The sequence below is a fragment of the Myotis lucifugus genome, unplaced genomic scaffold (assembly GCF_000147115.1).
Source record: "Myotis lucifugus unplaced genomic scaffold, Myoluc2.0 scaffold_23, whole genome shotgun sequence".
In the NCBI taxonomy this organism is placed as follows: Eukaryota; Metazoa; Chordata; class Mammalia; order Chiroptera; family Vespertilionidae; genus Myotis; species Myotis lucifugus.
The window spans coordinates 6,062,192-6,085,693 of record NW_005871071.1 but is presented as its reverse complement, the minus strand read 5'-3'; the positions used below and the strand labels follow the sequence as shown (position 1 = coordinate 6,085,693).

At 36.1% G+C, this 23,502-nt stretch overlaps 1 protein-coding gene across 2 annotated transcripts in view; it reads right to left on the bottom strand.

Annotated features, from left to right (window-relative positions):
- Nucleotides 1-23,502, bottom strand: part of DMXL2 (Dmx like 2) — a 113,030-nt gene that overhangs the window by 60,277 nt on the left and 29,251 nt on the right. For both annotated transcript variants that reach the window (XM_023751643.1, XM_023751644.1), the window contains exons 5-12: nucleotides 21,383-21,557; nucleotides 18,134-18,370; nucleotides 17,395-17,666; nucleotides 15,444-16,140; nucleotides 14,982-15,103; nucleotides 8,913-9,002; nucleotides 6,911-7,028; nucleotides 429-548 (exon numbers count right to left, since the gene is read on the bottom strand). In XM_023751643.1, coding sequence (XP_023607411.1) covers nucleotides 429-548; nucleotides 6,911-7,028; nucleotides 8,913-9,002; nucleotides 14,982-15,103; nucleotides 15,444-16,140; nucleotides 17,395-17,666; nucleotides 18,134-18,370; nucleotides 21,383-21,557 — 1,831 coding nt within the window. The remainder of the gene's footprint in view (nucleotides 1-428; nucleotides 549-6,910; nucleotides 7,029-8,912; nucleotides 9,003-14,981; nucleotides 15,104-15,443; nucleotides 16,141-17,394; nucleotides 17,667-18,133; nucleotides 18,371-21,382; nucleotides 21,558-23,502) is intronic.

Sequence of the window (23,502 nt, the reverse complement as noted above, 5' to 3'; positions counted from 1 at the left end):
ACGGTTCAGATGCTCCACCATATTTTTCTAAATAGCAAATCTACTTCTCTTAGTGATACTAAGCTAATGTACACTGTATCAGAAGGCATTATGTATTAATCAACAGAAAAGTACAACATTAATTCTATAGAAAACTGGCTTAAAGAGACATAGTCATAATAAACATTAAGTATTGATGGGAAAAATAAGTCAGTCAAGCTTTGGGTTTTTTTTTTAATGTCTAATGTATCCATAATGTTTTTAGATCACTGGTTTCATTAATGATTTATGATGTAATGAAAAGTCTGGCACATATACTGTATACTTCGATTCACCAACTCAATTTACAGTTCATTCGATTTTCACTTTAAAGAACTAAGTAATCTAAAGCATATTCAATAAAATAAAATTTCATATCTCTACATAAAAATTATAATATAACTACTTACCTAAACATGGCTGTACAGATTTAAGATGAAGGTGCCACATATGGAGAATAGAGTAATTATTGCTGTCCTTTTCAATGACCACTAGAAAGAACTTTTCTGAAAAGGGTGGTGGGCGATACCCTATTGTTCAAAGAAAAAGGATACTTAAGTTAATATGTTTATATAGGGTAAAAAGAAAAGACACTTTTTAAAAACATCTCTTATATACATAGAAGTTGGGAGGGAGAAGGAAGAATACATATTTAGAAGCAGTTTTATATAATATTTGTACCAAAAGTTAGGTAGCTAACAAAGACTAATGAGGCGTCAACAGTACACAAAAGCCAACACGAAGGGACACCTACTAGTCAAAGATGGGATAATATAAGCATTAGACAATAAATGAATATCATTTATTAAAACACATTGACTATATACTTTTTAAAAAACATTAATTTATAAAAGTACTAAAAGAGAAAGAGAGGGCACACAGGAAAAGACGAATAAGAAGAAATGGAAGGAGGAGAGAAAGGAAGAGAAAGGCAGGAAGAGAGGGAGGGAGAGTACAAAAGCCAAACCCAGTCTCACTGGACACCCCTCAAAGTATCTGCGGCACTAACTCCTTATTTGAAAAATTGGCAATTAAAAGGAAAAAATGAAATAAGCATTTATCTGGTGTGGGGAAAATTGGGCAGATACATGCAAAAAAAAAAAAAATGAAACTAGACCACCAACTTACACCAAACACAAAAATAAACTCAAAATAGATAAACGACTTAAACGTTACGACAGGAAACCATAAAAATCTTAGAAGAATTCATAGGCAGCAAATATAAGACATATGTCGTAGCAATAGCTTTACCACTACAGCTCCTAGGACAATGGGAACTAAGGAGAAAAAAAACAAAACAAATGGGACTACATCAAAATAAAAAGCTTCTGCCCAGCAAAAGAAAACATCAACAAAACAACAAGAAAGCCCACTGCATGTTTTATCCGATAAGGGTTTAATATCCAAATTTTATAGGAACTCATACAACTTAACAAAAGGAAAATAAACAATTGAATCAAAAAATGGGCAAAAGACCTAAATAGACACTTTTTGAAAGAGGGCATACAGAAGGCCAAGAGACATATGAAAACATGCTCAAAGTCACTAATCGTCCAAGAGATGCAAATCAAAATGACAATGAGGTACCATCTCACACCTGTCAGAATGGCTACCATCAACAAATCAACAAATGACAAGTGCTGGTGAGGATGCAGAGAAAAAGGAACACTCGTGCACTGCTGGTGGGAATGCAGACTGGTGCAGCCACTGTGGAAAATAGTATGGAGTTTCCTCAAAAAATGAAAAATGGAACTTCCATTTGACCCAGTAATCCCACTTCTAGGAATATATCCCAAAAACTCAGAAACACCAATCAGAAAGGATATATGCACCCCTATGTTCATAGCAGCACAATTCACCATAGCTAAGATTTGGGAACAGCTAAGTGCCCATCAGCTGATGAGTAGATTAAAAAACTGTGGTACATCTACACAATGGAAAACTATGCTGCTGTAAAAAAAGAAGGAACCTATTTTGCAACAGCATGGATGGAACTGGAGAGCATTATGCTAAGCGAAATAAACCAGTTGGAGAAAGATAAATATCACACGATCTCACTTATTTGTGGAATATAATGACCAACATAAACTGATGAACAAAAATAGATCCAGAGACAAAGAAGCATCGAACATACCATCCAACCTCAGAGGGAAGGCAGGGGTGGAGGGTGGAGTAAGAGGTCAATCAAACGACTTGTATGTATGCATGCATATGAGCATAACCAATAGACACAGACAGTAGAGGGGAGGGCATGTTCTGGGGAGGGGGGGAGACAGCTGGGGAGAGGTCAATGGGCGGGGGGAAGGGAGACATATGTAATACTTCAAACAACAAAGAGTTTAAATTTAAAAAATATATATTAAGAATTTACTTTTAACTTAAAAAGAAGCATTTATCTTATATTTCCTATATGAAAAGAGCATTTTTTAAAAGGCATGAGGGGAGGGGTTGTGGTAGTGATACAGAAGAGACTTTTTAGAAATTTTATGTATTTTTTATGAAAAGACATTATTTAGGGGTATAATTTTCCCTGTTATTCATAAATGTAAATTGTACTCTTCATATATAGAAATGAGATCTATACACAGGACAACAAACACTTTCCTTAAAAAATGAAAATCTATGACAACTCAGGGGGAATAGGCAGTTCCTGGGCCCAGACTGTGGTCTCTAAAGCCCATTCCCCATTAAAAGAAATAGTTTGGAGAAATTACTCCATTCTTGTAAAGGACAGTGACAAGATGAACCTGGAACATCTAGTTGTGCCAGAAAGAAAGTTAACTACCAAGACTCATGAAGTTGTGTCAAAAGGACTGAGAGAGCCAACTTGAAGGGCTCCTCACTAGCTTAATATCAGGTGACGTGAGCAATAAAAAGGATAATGTCTGCAAACTGATTGAAATATGCTAAGAACATAAATATCCATGAGTAATGTGAGTACTTTTCTGTATATACTCGAGGCCCAGTGCACGAAATTCCGTGCACAGGTAGGGTCCCTAGGCCTGGCCGGTGATCAGGGCCAATCGGGGCCTTTCTTCATTCCGCGCCACCCCCTGGTGGTCAGTGCACGGACCAGTCGTAGCAAGCAAACTCCCAAGGGGACAATTTGCATTTTATTATATAGGATATTATCCTTCAATAAAGGGATGTGTGTTTTTTCTTAATAGGTTCATATGATACCAAAAAGAAAAAGAAAGCCAACACCAACAACAAATTCCTCAGTAACTCCTGGTGGTAACGTGGGCACACACTACTTCCTCTGAGATGGTCAATGGGAAAGAACTAAGCACTTACCCTACCTTTCCTAAAAATAACTCTATTCCAAAGTAGCCTAATAGCTCCAGTTCTTAAGGGCAAGTTTTTCTTTAAAAAATGCTTTCCAGCTAATAAATGAGAACCAATAAAATTAGAAAATCTTAAATTTGTAATTCTTCATGAAATAATTGATTCAAAAGCAACATTACCAATGGAAGAAACCATGATATAAAAACATTGCTGGCAATCTTTACATTGGAGCCACTACCTGAAGCATCTGACTCTTAGCATCACTAAAAATGAGACATTCTAACATGTTATTTCTGGTGTGATACAGAAATACACAGCATTGCCTAAGAAGTTGACAATCTGTATCTAATAAAGTCTATAGAGCTAATTTGCACTTTTCAAGAAAAAGTTTAAATGACATCACAAGTAACTAGTCAGAGAAATTTCTATAAAATAACTTTCTCTAAAACAACTCAGTGGCATAATGAGAGCATAACGGGGGATCACTCGAGATTAAAGCACTCTTAATTAACAATGAAACACGAAGTGTGAACTTTGTTTGGATATGGATCCAAAAAATAAAAATCCCCAACATATTTGAAACTATTAAATGGAGTCAATATGGACTAATTATTAGATAATTCTGAGGAATTTTGTTGTTAGTACGCTAATAGCAAACATGTACAGAGGAGTAAAACAACATGATGGCTGGACTTTCTTTAAAATATTTCAGAACAAAAGGAAAATAGGATAAAGTAAGTGTGACAAAATCTTCAAATCTTTAATCTAAGTTATGGGTATAGGGAGATTAACTCAACTATGCACTCCATTTTTGCTTATAAGTGGCATTTTTTAAAATAATTACTGTAATTTTATACATAATTACACATCATTTTATTCATATCAAGTCTTTTAAGAAAATAGCTATAAAATCAGAAAGAATATTGGAGAAACTCTGCATAAAAATTAAAAGAACATCAAGAAAGGAATTAGGAAAATCTTTTAGCCTGATTTTGTATTGACAAAGAAATAACAAAAGTGAAAATAAAATATAGTTTTAAATGTAAGTCTTTCAATTAAAAATACTATAAATAAAAATATCAACTTTATATAAGCATTGTTTTCTAGTAGGTTGGCATGTGTTTACTGTTAGAAATAGCACGATAAATGCTAAGAAAAAGCAAATTTTAAATGTATAAAGTAGTACTGTTATTCTATAATGATAGTAAAAAACAAAAACTGAACATGACACTGGCATAAGTTATAAAGAAGAAAAGTTCTGGAATATGAAGAAAGATACATGAAAGGAAAAAAATAACTAGTCTGAGGGATGAAAAGATAATTGAGATAAACCTCATAGAGGAACTCATTCTGATTTTCCACAAAATGAAAGAAAACTATCTGCATGAATTTATTATACTTTCCTTAAATGTCTATACATAATTCTGTGACAAAAGCTTTACAAGAAAATTAAATATGTCCATCTAGATACTTACAATCCATAACCAAATCAGAAAAAGTATCTGGATATTCTGTAAACTAAAAAGTATTTATCAAATAAAATGAATTATTAAACTAGAATATGTCTTTCCTACTTTCAAGTAGAATGTTCTATTTAATATGTTCTATGTTCAAATGGAACATAGCAGTCTTATAATTACAAAGTTTTATCTTCTAAAGGGAACATTTTAAGTTCAAGTTTAAACTAAACATTATATAGCCTGGCTGGCATGGCTCAGTGATTAAGCATCGACTTATGAACCAGGAGGTCATGGTTCAATTCCTGGGTTGCAGGCTCAATCCCCAGTGTGGGGCATACAGGAGGCAGCCAATCATGATTTTTCTCTCATCATTGATGTTTCTATCTTTCTCTTTCCCTCTCTGAAACCAATAAAAATATATTTAAAAAATAAATAATTTGCCCTAGCCAGTTTGGCTCAGTGGATAGAGAATAAGATTAAAGGGTCCCAGGTTCAATTCCGGTCAAGGGTACATGAACAGGTTGCGGGCTGGGTCCCCGATAGGGGACGTGCAGAGGGCAGCTGATCGATGGTTCTCTCCGTCACTGATGTTTCTATCTCTCTCTCCCTCTCCCTTCCTCTCTGAAATCAATAAAAATTTATTTAAATAAATAAATAAATAAACTAACTAACTAAACATCATATGGTTTGTTCTTGATAGTTCTTATGGAAAACTACTTTCACAAAAAGAAAAAGGAAATGTTATACTTCAAGAGAAAACTGTAAGACAGTACCTTTAATTCACAGCATACCTGAAGTTTCTAGCATACCATACAACATAGTATCTTACACTCTATATTCAATAAGTTTGTAGCAATTTATTATTATACTAGAGGCCCAGTGCACAAATTCCTGCACCAGTGAGGTCTCTGGGCCTGGCCTGCGGGATTGGGCAGAAACCGGCTCTCCAACATCCCCCGATTGGTCCCGGATTTCGAGAGACCCCCACCTTTGAACCATCTGGGCTGGGGCCAGCCTCGGAGGGACCACGGGAGGACTCCAGGGCGTGTCCAGCCCATCTTGCCCAGTCTCGATCGGCCAAATCCCAGCAGCAAGCTAACCTACTGGTCGAAGTATCTACCCCCTGGTGGTCAGTGCACGTCATAGCAACTGGTCGACTGTCTGACCCCTGGTTGTTAGTGCACGTCATAGTGAGCGGTTGAGTGGCCTTAGCATATCATTAGCATATTACGCTTTGATTAGTTGAACAGATGACCGGACACTTAGCATATTAGGCTTTTATTATATAGGATTTTGAACTTATACTAATTAATTGGTTTGCTTAAGATGCCACAGGGAACTTACTACCATTCAGAACAACTTAATTGTAGAGTTAAACAATTAAAATTAATATTTAAAATAATTAAACTAGATTTCATAAATAACATTTTTTTTACTTATTAAATTTATTGGGGTGACATAGGTTAATAAAATTATATAGGTTTCAGGTGTTCAATTCTACAATACATCATCTGTATGTTGTATTGTATATTCACTACCACAAGTCTCCTTCCATCACCATTTATCCCCCCATGCCCTTTTTCCTTCCCCCATTCCACCTTCCATTGGCAATCACCACTGCTGCCTGTGTCCATGAGTTTGTTTGTGTGTGTGTTGTTAATCCCTTCATCTTTTACACCCAGCCCCGCAACCCCCCCGACCCCTCTGACAGTTGTCAGTCTGTTCTCTATCTATGAGTCTGTTTCTATATTGTTTGTTAGTTTATTTTGTTCATTATATTCCACATATGAGTGAAATCATATGGTACTTGTCTTTCTCTGACTGGCTTATTTCATTTAGCATAACAATTTCCAGGTCTATCCATGCTGTTGCAAAGGGTAAAATTTCCTTCTTTCTTATGGCCGAGTAGTATTCTATAAATAACATTTCTTGACAGAAGTCTATGTTGCCAATGAAACTCTTTCAAAATGTAATTTCAGCCACATATCTTCTAAATCTACAAACAAGCAATTATGATAGAACTGGTATATTTGCTTAAAATTATGAGAGTGATTACTTGTGTTATAAAGATCTATACTTGAAAAACTTTTTGGAGGCCTCTTTTTTTAAGGTTAAGGTAAGTAAATTCATGACTTTTTAAAAAGTACCTTGTGATGGCTGAAAAAATACTTCTGTTTCCTTTTTCTCCAAATCTTCCTTATGTGGTTTATATCCTATAATGAAATCTTCTTGAAACACATGAAGCAATTGTGTATTTGCACCACACTACAAATATGAAAAAAAAGTTTTTAATTTTTGAAATTCTTTATCTCCCACACACCACTGCCCCAAAAATACTAATGTAGAAGAAATTAATCTCTCCCATGATTTCTTTATCTATTGACTAACTGGAAAGAGAAAAAGCTACAGAAAAAAAAAAGTCATCTGGACAGAGAAAAATACTTTCAAAGATGCTATAGTCAACAGCAGAAATAAGGAGCTCTAATGAAAACAAATCAACAGATTTGCTTCTCAAAAAAGAACTCAAAAAACAAAATGTAGTTAAGTGATCTATATCACTCTGAGCTCAAAAGTATCAGGCCTCATGCTTGGCTGGAAAAGGCAAAGCTCATTATGTAAGGCACATTAGCACAGGACTCCTTTGCCAGAGAGAAAGAATAAGTGAAGTAAAAGGGGAGGGTGCTGTCTTCACAGATACAGAAATCGTACAATACACTGGGTACAAACCTAGAACGAGTTTTAAACTTTATCATTTATAAAAAGCCTGCCATTTATCAGAGCTTACTGTTTACCAGCCTTGTATTAAACATAGCCACGCAGTGGCCAGTGTGGCTCAGTTGGCTGGGCATTGTCCCATGTACCAAAAGGTTGCCAGCTAGTTAGGGCACATGCCCAGGTTTCAGGCTCAATCCCCAGTGGGGGGTGGGGGGGCATGCAGGAAGCAGCCAATCAATGTCTCATTCTCACATTGATGTTTCTCTCCCTCCCTCTCCCTCTTAAAAAAAAAATCAATAAAGTATCTTAAAGAAAAAAAGATAGGCACAACTAGAAAGGAAAAAACTGTGAGCAAGTATGAAGTGAAAAGCGGAATGCTAGTGAATATTAGCAATTCACAATATGTAATATACTACATTAATATCCTATGGAAAAGAGTAAAGAATGGGCTAAAGCAGGGGGTGAACTTCATACCCACTCCATTAAAAGTTAAGATATCTATGGGAATGAAGCCAATCCACTCTTCTACCATATCCCTATGGAATAGAAGGAGGAAATCAAAGGGTGAATGTATAAGAAAAGCATGGATAGAAAAGTTAAGGGTTTCCTAGGAGGCATTAGTAATTCGAGTCTGGCATCCAGAGTTCTATTGCCAAGAACTGATGTGGTAATTTCTCTATATTGGTGAAAATTATTATGTTTGCCAAAAAAAAACAAAAAACATGAAAGGCACCATGGAAAAATAATGACATAACTCTGTAGCTGTTTCTAAGTATGGTGGGCTCTTTCTTCATTTCCTTGTTTGAAAATATCGGTAACTTCCTCACCAAACTAATCTTTTTTTATATTTAGAATGAATACATTAGTTCTATCTCTTAGTCCATAAATATGATCCTGAAGATACAAATATCCTGAGAGGTAGAATGAATTTCCAAACTCCTAAGGGAGAAGGTTTTCATTTCCTTACTAGTAGCTGGGGAAGAACACTGGCTGCACAAAAGACCTGAGATTAGAAAGATGTATATTTTTATTCTATTTTTGTCTGCATTTTAGTGGACCTCATAGAAGTACCTAATGTTTAGCATAAGAAGGCAAACACTCTAAAGATGAAGTCACCCTCTACTGAGTTGAAATGAGTAATAATGTAAGAGAAACCACAAATCAAGCATCTATGCAGCTGTACTATATTTTCCCTCATGGCTTCCCCAATTACATCAAATGATCTTTTTAAACAAGAAAATATGGCTATAGATAAAATTCAACTGGAGGAGAATAATTCCTAAATCATTAGGTTTTCCACTACAAGAATCAAGAGAAATTGGCTGTATTTAGTGTTAAACAAGAGAATTATTTTGAGAATGAAATATATTATATGGCATATGAAACACTGGGATAAAGTATACTAATATCACCAATTCACAAGCATGTTTTTACTTGATTGGTTATTGCATCGAGTTCAATAATGCAGCCAGGTCGAGCAGTAGATTGTTGGCTCACAATATTAAACACTTCTCCAATAAGCTTCTGTAAATAAAAGCACAAAATCAATAATTTATGAATCTATCTCAGTATGACATAACATCTCAGACATTACAGGCCCCTCTAACTTAACTGATTGACAACGACAATTCAAACATTCAAAGAAATATTGCAACTTGTTATACTCAGCCTTATTCTCATTTTTTAAACTAAATAAGCAGTTAGAAAAATCAAGTGTTTACATAAATAGTAAATAAATAACTTCAAGGCATCTTTTAACATGTCTTCTTCATGTTGCAACCTTAAAGCTCCATACAGACATTTTGATAATATTCCTGAAAAGATGGCTTATACTAATGCCAGAAAAATAAAAATTATAATGAATTCTGGTTTTAGTATAAATATTTACACTTAAAATAAGTGTTGTCAGTTTTAATATACTTATGATTATAGAGCAAATAATCTTCTTTTGGCCTCAGGATCTGATATGGTTCACCATGGTACTGTTAGATCCTGTCTTTATTTAAAATGTTAACATTTAATTCATCATGGAACTTTTGCTTTAATTTTGTTTAAAATGTTGCATTAAATAGTAATTATCTTGATTACTGTTTTTTAGCACTCACTCACCCTAATTCCAGCCCATCTGGAAGAAATATGGTACCAAATCTAATTCCACAAAACTTGCTGGGGCTTAACCAAGTGGCTCTCCACCTGAGAGCAGCTGGCTTCACAGCACAGGAGAATGCCTACTGAAATACAGCACCAGCTGGGGGTAATACCCTATGTGGTGGGGAGCTGCCTCCATGCTACAGTATATGCCTAAACTGATGATCAATAAGATGCCATTTTCTCCACAGCGAGATCTGCAGACCAAAGAGGGGAGGAAGAAGTAACCCCCTCTTCCTATTACACCCAACAACGCACCTATATAATTTTTTCCCTGTCCCCACAATCTTGCACTTGATGTGCCTGAAGAGTGCTGGTGCTCAAAAGCCAAACATTTCTGTCAGGGAACCTGGTCAGAGGTCCATTATACTTTAACCTGAAAGCTGAGGCAGGCACTTGACTATTTTGAACTCATGTTACTTAACCAACATACTAGTACAAAGAAGAGTGACTGGTCAGGGTGAATGATCCTGGTTTGTTACTACAAAATGTGGACATAAAAAAAAACTGTGTCTGAAATTCAAGGATTTCTTGATATTCCCATACCTATTTAAAATGTTGATGGGAAACAGCAGCAACTAAAAAAAGACAGGACCTCAAAGGACCTGGTTCCCGTGGGAAAGTTTGGGCCACTCCACCAGGTTAAAAACAAAGGGGGAAAAAAATACACAACAAAACAAAACACCCAAGGGAATGCAGAATTTGGTGGTGGGAGGAGGAGGCTACAATGATGAACCTTGGCTTTGTGACTATAAGAACAGGAACAGCTTTCTGTTATGTTAATTGTTTCTCCCCTCCTCCCCGCCCCGTCCCCCAATTTCCCTGCTGTGATGAGTACTGACGGTACAATTACAATTTAGGTTCCAAGGAGTATTATGACTGAATTGGCATCGTTACACAATGATACAATACCAAACTGGAATCTGTGTTTCCCTTGTCTTGGAGATAAAGGATGCATACTGGAAACCCTAGACCAGTGGTTCCCAAACTTACTTGACCTACCGCCCCCTTTCCAGAAAAAATATTACTCAGCACCCCCTGGAAATTAATTTTTTTAAATTTTAATAGCAATTAAACAGAAAGATATATGTATTAATGTTTCTACCTTTTTCGTAAAATATAGTAAAGAAAGGTGTAAATTAGAAACATTGAAGTTTGAAATTATGAAACTATTTATTGAACTCAGAATAGAAAGGTAATACAAAAAAAGTTAAAACAAATGCACCTGTGGCCATCACTGCCCCCCCTGGATCGCTGCAGCGCCCACCAGGGGGCGGTAGCGCCCACTTTGGGAATCACTGCCCTAGACAAACCACTAAAAACAAACACATAGGATGTAGCTAATAAACCCATATAAAATAGATAAAATAGAAGCATAAGAAAATACTATATTCAAAAGAAACAGAAAAAGAAGAGGAAAAAAGAACAGATGAAATGAATAGTGGGAAAAATAGCCAGACAGAACTTAAACCCAATTATAGCAATAAGATTCGAAGTTAATGGCCCCTACTCCCCAAGCAGAGGTGAAGCCTAATTCCCCATCTCCCTTGAGTGTGGAATGTGCCTAGTGGCACAATGACTTCCAAATAGAGCATGAAAGGGTAGGGGAAAAGGACGATAACTTTATACTGGGAAAATCTGGCAAACACTGATAGCATGTACCCATCATATAAAGTGATGAGAAGGGTATTGCACATCTGTGGTATTCCCCAAAACTCATAAATTCAGTTTAACCATGAGAAAAAATAGCACAAAACCCAATTTGAGAGAAAATTCTATAAAATATCCGACCAATACTACTCAAAACTGTCAAAGTCATGAGCAAGAAAACTGATGAAGATCCTGGCCGGGGTGGCTCAGTGGTTGAGTGTTGCTTATGAACCAGGAGGTCATGGCTGATTCCTGGTCAGGGCCCATACTTGGGTTTCTGCTCAATCCCCAGTAGGGGGTGTGCAGGAGGCAGCCGATCAGTGATCCTCTCTCATCATTGATGTTTCTATCTGTCTCTCCCTCTCCCCTCCTCTCTGAAATCAATAAAAATATATTAGAAAAGAAAAAGAAAACTGAAGAAACTTTTACAGATCAGAGAAGACTAATGATAACACAATGTGTTTTTCTGGATGAGATTTTGGAACACATTAGTGGAAATATCAGTTAAGTCTTAATAAAGTCTGGAGTTTAATTAATTTTATCATACCAACAATGGTTTATTAGTTGTGACCAATGTTTCCTGGTAATGTAAGAGAAAGCTGGCGGTGGGGTAGTCTGGTAACTCTACTTTACTTGCTACTTTTCTGTAAATCTAAAACTATTCTGGAATTAAAAGTTTATTTAAAAAATAACTAAGGCAATGAATAAATTAATGTTTTCAGAGTATAGAGATAAAGGAAAAAATAAGATCATTAACAGAGGCTGGTGGTTTAATGTTAATAAAGTCCAGAGAATAAAGAACTCCATGATTCCTACTTAGTCTCTGATTTGTTATTTCAATAATTTAGCTTGCAAAAGTAGAAATTTTCTATAATGGATAAGTATTACTTCTAAATTTTTTTTAATGGAAGGTTTAAGAAAAGAAGTGCATTGGGCCCTGGCCGGTTTGGCTCGGTGGATAGAGCGTCGGACTGCGGACTCAAGGGTCCCAGGTTCGACTCCGGTCAAGGGCATGTGCCTTGGTTGCAGGCACATCCCCAGTGGGGAGCGTGCAGGAGGCAGCTGATCGATGTTTCTCTCTCATCGATGTTTCTAGCTCTCTATCCCTCTCCTTTCTTCTCTGTAAAAATTCAATAAAAATAAAATAAAAATAAAAAAAGAAGTGCATTGGTAATGTGGAAGTAGAACGCCAGGATAAATAAAGAAGTTGCAAGAATGTGTCTAACTGCTCTAAATGAATTTATATTTTCTGGAAAAATAATGCCCAGGTTAGGGGAATTTTGCAAATGAGATCAATGAACAACATAGGAAGTTTCCTGAGAAATCATAGGGAATGTCATATCCAAAAGACTAAAAAAGGCAAATGTTCCAATTTTCAAAAAAAGAAAACAGAAAGTGCTTGATGTCTACTTAGTACAATGTTGTCATCAGGAGAGAACAGGTTGTATACATTCAATCTACTATCCATTAAAACAGTCATAACATACATATTTCACTTCCTTTTTTTCACTTAAGAAGATTTGGCAGACAGGGTGTATTTCATTTCAGCAAAGTATATAACAAGCTGCCTCATGGAAATCTTTGGGACAGCTGGAGAAATATTCCAGACAATAAAAACGAAAAAAGATTTCAAATGTACACTACTAGACTCTTTCTTCACGCCTGTCCTGTTTAAAACTGTAATAAATGACTTAGATGAAGATGTAGATACAACATTCATCAAATAAGCTGATCCTGTAAGTCAGACAATAATAACATATCAGAATCTGGATTCAAAAATATACTAAAAAGTTGTATTGCTAAGTTGAGCCTAACAAAATGAAATGTAACAGGAAAAATAGGCCAACATTTGGGCCCAATTCAAATACACAAATATAGAATGGCTATTGGCCAAAAAAACAAAAACTTGGGGATATTTGAGAGTCAGCTCAATATGAATCAATTACATACAAAGGAGGTGGTGTGATTGTCAAAACACAATAGTATTTAATGACAGAGGCCATAAGACTGCGATATAAGAAACCTAACCAGAGTCAGATGTAAAAATTCAAGGGTACAAGATAGTTGTCATCAAATATCTGAGGTGAAATATAGGAAAAGAACTTTAGACTTATTCTAAATGGAACTAGGACTAATGAATACAATTTAAGAAATACAAATGTAATTCTGATAGAACAGTGAGGGTAATTCAGACAGAATGAGCTGCCTTTAGAGTTAAGTTTTCCTTTTTTGGAAGCCAGATGACAAATTGTCAGAATGTGGTAGAGGGGTATAAAGCATCAGATGGCTGGTTAAACTAAGTGACCTTTAAAGTATCTTTTGACTCTATAATTTTAAGATGCTAAACCTTTGGCTCCATCCAGTTCAAGTTGTTTTCTCACTGTTGCTGGAACAAGCCTTATTTATACATATACTTTCCTATATCCACACTTACTATCAGGCCATTCTCTCACTCAGGTAAAAAAAAAAAAAAAGAATTTGTCTTTCTAAATATTATCCAGCCATCACAAATAAATCCAAATACTGTCCTTAATGAAGACTTCTATGCCTACCCTAAACTGATATTTCTACCTTCTGAATTATAAAATACTCTGGTGCCATCTGTTAAACAATTAATTACAAACAGTCCTCAGACAATTTTTCTGCCTTAAACTGCTTAACTTTTTATTAATAACTAGTAGCTCTGCACACGAATCCGTGCGCCAGTAGCTCGCTGCCGCCCTCCTGTAGCTCCCTCCAGCCCCCTCTCCCCTGCCCCCTCTCATAGCTTGCTGCCCTGCCCCCTCCTGTAGCTCTCCGCCACCCACTTGTAGCCAGTAGCTCGCTGCCGCCCTCCTGTAGCTCCCCCCGCACACCCCCCCCCCCATAGCTTGCTGCCCCAACCTCCTGCTGATCCGTGATCCGGTCTACGCTGTTGGTCGTTACGTAACAAGCATTTGCATATTACATCTTTATTATATAGGATTTCTATCCTCAACTAAATTAAAAGCTCTTAAAGGCAGACACTGAAACTTATCATCTGTGTCCTCTACACATTTAGAGGCACAAAGTAGACACTCAAAAAGTCTTTTAAATATTGGAAAAAATTTTATTAGAAGAGTTGTTCTATAAAGAGGCATGTTTTTATAGGTAAACTAGAAGCCCAGCAAAATCATGTGGCCCCGCCCACCTGTGCTGGTCTTTGGTCGTTACAGTGTTAGGGCCACAGGCCTTTTATAATATAGATAGACAATCCACTATTCAAATCTGAATATTAACTAATAGACGTAATTTCTAGTTCATATGCAGAACTACCAGAGATACTGCCTCCCACTGATAATATATTCCAACCATAGCACTTTTTAAAATAATCAATCAAGCTAAAAAAAAGTCAAATGTTCTAACCTTAACACAGACATTAGTAAAGCTGCCTTAGAAAGACTAACAGAACCAAACTAAAAAGTAAAAAAAGTCAAAAAGAAATTGTCATATTTTAGAAAAAGAAAAATTTATTTCTTTAAATGTAAAATGTATTGAAGTGTGATGTGTAGACTATAATTTTAATTCATGTACTTCAGAACACAAATTTAAAAAAATGAATTTGTCATACAGAGCCCAGAACATATGCTTATTTCCTAACCACCAACAAATAAAGATCCTAGACAAAGTAAAAAAAAATGATTCTTATCAGCTTAGCTATATTAATAAAGTTTAATAAATACTTACTGAAGATTCTGGATCTGACAGTTCATCTAGTAATTTCCTTGCATCTACCACAGCTTGATAGAGTCTGAGATTTTTGCCATCAGAAGCAACAAAGCAAGCACTTGCAGAATTGCAGTATGTGCCTGAAAAAGTAAACACTGGCATTATAATGTAGATTATTATTAGCTAAAGTATGAGAAACAATATTCATACTTTTCTTTTTAGGCATAATCATGGTCAAGATCGTAATTAAGCACATATAATAAATGGATAAAAAATTACTGGCAAAAAATTTCAAGAGAAACTAGATTATGAGAGGGAAAAGATTAAAAACAAATGTCTAGAAATTCTAAACATAAATCTGATCCCTACATTCTGAATACTTACTTAAAATCCCCCTAATAATGACAAGTATAAACCATTTGGTGGATAACAAATAACAGTTTAATGCTTTTATTAAGTTCACAATTAAAATGAACTTACCAAGACAATAGCTGGGAATCAGAGTTGGAAGCCAAGCTACATTAGAGAAGGCTGAAGTATGTAAAGAGTTAATTCGAGCCAATTCTGATACTCCTCCAGTGTATGACAAAGGTCCTATTGGGTCTACACGCCATAGAATAAGTTCACTGTAGATTGCATTTGGGTCATGAAATGTACGAGTGGCTGCATTTCTAAGAGGTTGTTTCGAAGAACCTTTTGTATGTTTTACAGGATCCATTATCCTACTCAATTTATTGACTGAGTCCCATTGACAATCTGAGTCAGGAGTCAACAAAGCATTATGATGAGATGATGTCAATAACAGTGGTAAAACTGAATGACATGCCAGGTCATTGAGGTGAAATCGATGACCACAATATCTAAATTTGTGAGATACAGTTAGAACAGTGGTAAAAGCAGACTTATCAGCAAAAGTGACTGCCCACTGATTTAAAGAACCATCTATGTGTTTAGAGACCATCATTACTGTGGGCGCTAGAATGTTCATATTTGTACTGTGTGATCTATAGTGTGACTGTGATCTGTGAGGACTGCCTACAGCCATCATGTCTTGGTATAGCAGAGTGGGGTGAGACTCTTTTGTAGCATTTATGCAGGCATACATCATGATATTTTTACTAAGAGAGCTTGCATCACCAGAAGGAAATGCAACAGGAATCCGAGAAGAAAAAGAAACCTGAAAAACACAAGTATATGATTAAGTGTAAGTAGTCTGCGCCTCCTCTCAAAGTCTTCCAAAAATTTTCTATTTTCAAAATGCCAAATCTAAGCTTCCTAGCAAAAACTATAATTTCAACTTTTTATGGTCTAATCCAGTGATGGCGAACCTATGACACGCGTGTCAGAGGTGACACGTGAACTCATTTTTTTGGTTGATTTTTCTTTGTTAAATGGCATTTAAATATATAAAATAAATACCAAAAATATAAGTCTTTGTTTTACTATGGTTGCAAATGTCAAAAAATTTCTATATGTGACACAGCACCAGAGTTAAGTTAGGGTTTTTCAAAATGCTGACACGCCCAGCTCAAAAGGTTTGCCATCACTGTCATAGTGTAAGAGAAGACTGAAGGAAAAAAAGGTTCAAGTGCTGTCCTGACCGGTTTGGCTCAGTGGATAGAGCATCGGCCTTCGGACTGAAGAGTCCCAGGTTCGATTCCGGTCAAGGGCATGTACCTTGGTTGCAGGCACATCCCCAGTAGGGGGTGTGCAGGAGGCAGCTGATCCATGTTTCTCTCTCATCGATGTTTCTAACTCTCTATCCCTCTCCCTTCCTCTCTGTAAAAAATCAATAAAATATATTTAAAAAAAAAAAAGGTTCAAGTGCCTTGCCTGCACAAATAAATGACCACAACCACATCTAAACTTCAAAAAAATAACAGATAAAGCTAGCTAGACTTAGTTAATATACTCAGGGGGTGAAAGGAGGGGGCTCATCCTGAATCACATTTTTAGGGTAATTTCTTACTTTATTCAAAATACTGCAAAAAAATATCAACATACCTATATTCAAATACTCAGTAACACATTTCAAGCCCAATTCATTTTACTTTGAACTATTCAAGCTTGCAATGTAAGTATTCCCTTCTCAGTTGCTTATCAAAAACAAAATCTTTGCCCTATCAGGTTTGGTTCAATGGATATAGAGCATCAGACTAAAGGATCCCAGGTTCAATTCTGATCAAGGGCACATGCCGGGGTTGCAGGCTTGATCCCCAGTAGGCGGCGTGCAGGAGGCAACCAATCAATGATTCACTCTCATCATTGATGTTTCTCTCTCTCTCCGTCTCCCTTCCTCTCTGAAATCAGTAAAAATGTATTTTTTTTAAAAAATCTTTGAGTAATTCTGAAAACCTGTTAAATCTGCATATAATCTGCTTCCTTTTATAGTTATATAAAATGTATTAATTGTTTTGTCAATAAAATATACCTGGACTTGTCTAAATATTCCAGGATTATATTCATCCAAGTACTTTATGTGCCACACTAGAAAGGTGCCATCTACAGGGTGTATAGTAAAAAGCATGTCAGGATTCTTATTCCATTCAGTTAGCAGCATTTCAATCTTCCGATCAAGCAGCACAGTAGGTAGTGGCATTGGTGCACTAGACCATGAATAGGTTCTAGGACTTCCCTCTCGTTCTCCATCTTCATGTTCTGATGATCCTGTACCTGCCTCAGATTCTCTGTCCAGGGATAACTCTGAATCAGAAAATAACTGTATCAATACATACAAGTTTTAGTACACACTACTAATACTATAAAAATTCATTTATGTACTAGACTGCAAATAAATAGCATACCGTCTTTAGAAACTATAAGTTCCTTTTCAAAATTATGGTCAAGAAAAAAAGCAAAGAAGGAAACTATTTTCTGGTCTGAACGGAAAATTACTATACTTCTTACTTTGGATAAAATCAAAATTTAATTCAGACTACCATTATAACCATTAGCAAAATCTATTCCCCAAAAAGTGATATGGCTTCCAAAATAACACAATACTCAAAGCAATATATTATAACAAAACATATGATGCTCAGTAAATATTTGTTGAATGAATGGAAAAGTCAAAAGGAAGGAGAGCAGAAAGAAAGAATTACAAACTAAAAGTAGCACCACAAAGAGTTGTTACTTTGAAAAAAAGAAAAACCTGAATATAAGATACTAACCATGGTCTAGTTTCATATGTAAACCCCTCTCTCTTTCCTCCTGTGAATGCTCCTCGTCTTCTTTATCTGCATCGCTTTCATGATCTACCTGCTTTTCAGCAAGTTTTCGTAACTCCTGCATAAATATTTCAGTAGATAATGTAAAATGAAATTCCTTGTTGTTTAACCAATGAACCACAAAGCCACCATTTCCATCATCAATGTTAAATACAGTGCCAACCAAGGCACTTGGAATATCTGTGAAAACAAAAAAGATTTCAATATGAATTTCTAATGGTTTTAAACATATTGTAAGTGCTGATAAAGATCAATTCCATACCTACACAGAAAAAAGAGCTAAACAAGTCAACCTAACTCTAGCAGGATTTGTAAAAAATTTAACTGAATTTAATGATAAATATAAATATTAAGAACTAATGACATAGACTTATATGGAATTAAATTACTAATTAAATACCAAATACACCAAATGTACAAACCTTTATTGAATCCTGGTTTGGGGACAGAAGAACAAAAAGCTAAACAGAAAAGCAACTATAAAAGACATTGCTGAGATATCTGGAGTAATTTAAATTTAAATATGAACTGAATATTAGAGGTTATGGAATTACTTCTCATTTTCTTAAGTATAATAATGATATTGTGATTATGTGAAAAAATTTCCTTATTCTTAGAAGACACTTGCTAAAGTATATATTGGTGATGTACCATGATATGTGTCACTTATGTTGAAAAGATTCAGAAAAAAATTTACACAGGGGGCAGGGGCAGACTAGAGAGGTCAATGCAGGAAAAAGGGGGACTATGTAATACTTTCAACAATAAAGAATTTTTTTTAAAAGAAAAAAATTTTACATACACGTGCCCACATATATAAGTGAGTCCACACCCATGTGCTCACACAAACGTAAACATATATGTGTGTGTATACAGACAGAATAAAGCAACTGTTGCAAAATGGTAGCAATTATTGAATCAAAATGGAAGAACTGAGTGTTCACTGTACTATTCTTCCAACTTTTCTGAATATTTGAAACTTTCCTAAAAATTTGGGGGGAAATAATGACAAGGAAGAACACAGGAAGGCAGGCAAAATTCTAAGTATATCAGGTTTTCTCCATTTGAGGTAACTGAAATTCATGATATAAATTATTCATATAAAATAGTATAACTCAAAAAATTAATCTCTTTAATTCCAATGTACATTATAAATAATCTATTCAACAGAAAGAAAGAAAAAACCATTGTCCTCTATTTAAAAAAAGAGAAAATCTAAAGATAAGAGCACAGAATATTCTAGTAGTGTTCTATTAATAAATATCTTTCTTAAATAAGCTCCATGTTGTTCTTTCTTGCCAATTCCTGGATGGCAGTCCTGGTTTTCTGAGTAAAATAAAACAAATCATGTAAAAGAAGACTTGTAAATTAATCTTATAAACCAGTACATCCCATATGTACCTATGTAGTATTCTTGCTAAAAATGTTTAACCTAACTCTTATCATGAACAAATACTCAAACAACTGCAAGACATTCTAAAAGTAACTGAGAGATAACTTTTTTGAGACTGAGAGACTATTTTTGACAACTGAGACAGAGGGACTATTCTAGTTTAGAGGAGCTTAAAAATAAATAACAATCAAATGCATAAAAAAAAGAATTGACTTTAAGAAATAAAACCAAAAACATTAAAAAAAAAAGAATCGACTTTAATATAAGCTATATATTTGATGATATTATTTTATCCATGTTCCTTGCATGTGATAACCGTACTATGGTTAGGGAAGAAACTCCTCTTTTTTTAGAAGACGTATTTTGAAATATTTATGTAATGTTGTAAAATATTTAGGAATGAAGGATAATGTCAGTGACAACTTTACTTTCAAGTGGCTCAGCCAAAAATGTGGGAGGAGGGAGCAAAGACATATATGGGCAGAAGAGGGAGAATAAAAGCATACATATAAGATGGTAACTGATGAGTTTGGGTGAAGGGTATATGGATATTTGTTGTACTATGCTTTCGGCTTTACTATGGGTTCAAAAATTTTCCTGAAAAAAAAAAAAGGTGGAGAAGAGTCCTATAGTACAAAGTTATTTGCATTTAGCAATCAACTTGGTCACCCTAGATGTTATGTTGTATTTACATACACTAACTACAAATGCATAATGTTAGATATTTTTTTCAAAATGATGAACATATGCAGTCCTTAGACTCAAGTGATATGAAAATCATCTATCACAGGGAACAATCCTTCTATCCTATTCCATTTCATTAGAATAGTGTGTACAGTTAAAAAGCCAAGCTTTCTAATATGCGTTGAGTTTACTGCATACTATCACTAATTGCATTTTGCTTAAAGTTACATCTTCATGACAGTAATGCAAGGTTCTTTTTAAAAGGTTAAAAATTTAGCCTGGCTGGTGTTGCTCAATGGTTAAGCATTGACCCATTAACCAGAAGGTCATGGTTCAATTCCCAGTCAGGGCACATGCCCAGGTTGCAGGCTCCATCCCCAGTGTGGGGCATGCAGGAGGCAACCGATCAATGATTCTCATCATTGATGTTTCTATCTCTCCCTCTCCCTTCCTCTGTGAAATTAATAAAAATATTTTTTAAATGACTACAACTTTATATAACTATAGTTCTACCTGCAATGTAATGAAATATATAGGCCTTCTCATATGTTTTTCAGGCAGAAAGAAAACAATGCCCTTAAAGAAAAGCTTTCAAATACGCTTTTGCCAACACTGGACCTGCATCAAAATACTTCTCAACCACATGGGACAAAAAAGCAAAAAGAAAATATCAAGGTTAAAGGAAAAAATATCTTTCCCTAGACATATCTTTCTTGTAAGACAAGAAAGTCTATGGAAGTAGAAAACAAGACATGCTGAGACACAAGGAAAAGTATGCAAAAATATATTTAGATCGTTATAAAGAAGAGTTGAGTAGAAAGAATAACAGTGAAAACATAAAAAGGGGATAAATCACAGTAATTAACCAGGCCGCCACCACTTGTGCTCCCAAGTTCAAATAAAGTTCACTTTACTGAGAACCCCTGCTGTATTCTAGACAGAAAAAGGTGCTCAAAATACTTACCTGAAGTTATTCCCTGAGAATCACATAATCGATATTTAAGACAAAATGGAATATTAACATAAAGAACAGGTTATAAAAGTAGTCTCACTTTTTTATTTATTTACCTTATTTCAGCATATTTATAAGAAAGAAAACTTTTACTATCCTTTACCTGTGGCAGGATTGATGCTCGCTGCAATGTGAAAATGGCACAGTGCATTTGCATGATGGGAAATGTGTCTTTGTACTTCATGCGTTGTCATCTGATCAGGCATTAATTCAGTGTGAGTTACAAGAACAGAAGACCTCCTTTGTCCTTTTCTTAAATTTTTCAAATGGTGTATTGTCTAAAATAGAAAAATAATTGTTAAACCCAACTTTCAGAAGTCTATTAAGTGCCGATCTAAGTACTTTTTATTAAGGATTTTATGATTTTCTTCTCTGTAAAACCTGATATTTTAAAGAAAACTCTCTTTGCTACAGTAGAACAATTCAAAATGTAGTCTCCATAGTTCTTGCATATTTTATAGTTCAAGGCAGAAGTAGCCACTCAAAAATACTTAATATTATCTATAAAAACCCCTATTAAGATTTGGAGTACAGAGTCTAGTTTTTTCAGAATATCCCAGTATTGACATGAAATTTACTGTTCATAAGAGGAAAAAAGCTTTCCAAGTCTTGCCCTAACTGGTTTGGCTCAATGGGTAGAGCATCAGCCTGCAGAATGAAGGGTCCCAGGTTCGATTCCAGTCAAGGGCACATGATGAGTTGTGGGCTCAATCTCCAGTAGGGGGTGTGGAGGAAGCAGCTGATCAATGATTCTCTCTCATCATTGATGATTCTATCTCTCCCTCTCCCTTTTTCTCTGAAATCAATAAAAATATATTTAACAAATTTTTTTTCCAAGTCTTCCTACCAGGAAGAATATTTCTCCCCGAAAGTCTCACTTAGAACTAAACAGTCAGTCAAACAGTCTACTTTATGATCTCTATTATAAAGAATAGGGTACAAAAATACAGAATAACAAGGGGAACCTAGCCAGGAAAGACCTCATGATAGTGACCAATGAGATCTGTTTAAATTGAGATATGTCTATATGAAATAATTCTCTACTAACATACGGGATCATATGAACTATTTTGACATGGGTCCCTATCATTCATTCTCTGCATGATTTTTTCTCCATACCATAACTCACCCTCACAGTACTTCCTTATTTTGTCATATTGTCATGCTGTATAATAATTTCCCCTTCTTTTCCATTGTTCCTCACATTCAATCAAATAAAATGAAGCATCATCTCAAGTCTTTCTCCATCAAAGTAACACATCTTGTCCTTTCTTTTAATTTCCACAGCCCTTCTCTCTTTTCATATGGAAAACAGTATCAGTTCTAATGTGTGTCCTCCACCTCTGGTCTCCCTCCTAAGGAGTTGCTTATTTCTTTGACAATAGGGTGAAGGTGGGTATTAGAGACTTCCTGCTCCACACTGCTTATCAAATTATTTTCACTCCGTCTTTGACATTTATCATTAGTTTTAATTAGATTGGCACAGCTGGTGTAATACTGGCTGCTTATTTTCTCCTAGGAATGCAGTTAGGAGTTTCACAGGAAAGGATTTCAGAAAGCAAAATAACTTGTAAGTCAGATAATTAGGCTTTTACTATTAAAAGCAATTTTAACATTATTAAAGTGTAGCAAAATTTGCCAAACCACAGATTATACATGTTTACTTATATGTTTGCTTTTATTTTATACTAGAGGCCCAGTGCACGAATTCGTGCACTGGTGGGGTCCGGCCAGCTTGGCCCCAATGGGGGTGTATCAGGGCCGGGCATTTTGGGGAGAGGAGGAGATGGTGTGAGGTTGGCTGGCTGGCCCGTCCCGATCAGGGCCCGATAAGGGCCGGGCCAAGTGGGGGAAGGGGCCGCAGGCAATTGGCCAGTGGGCCCCGCCCCCGATTGGGGGGGCCGATTAGGGGTGGGGCCGGCCATGGGGAGGGGCTATGGGCCGACCAGCCCTGCCCCTGAATGGGGTGTGGGGGCCTATCAAGGGCCAGTGGCCTGGGGGAGGGGCCATAGGTAGTTGGCCAGCCAGCCCTGCCCCTGATTGGAGTGGGGGGCCGATCGGGGGCAGAGCTGACTGGGGGGAGGGGCCGCAGGCTGAATGGGCTGGTGAGGGACCATTGGGGGTGGGACCAGCCAGCGGGAAGGGCCGCAGGCACTTGGCCTGCTTGTCCTGACCCTGATCGGGGTGGGGGGGCTGATCTGGGACAGGGCCAGGTGGGGGGGG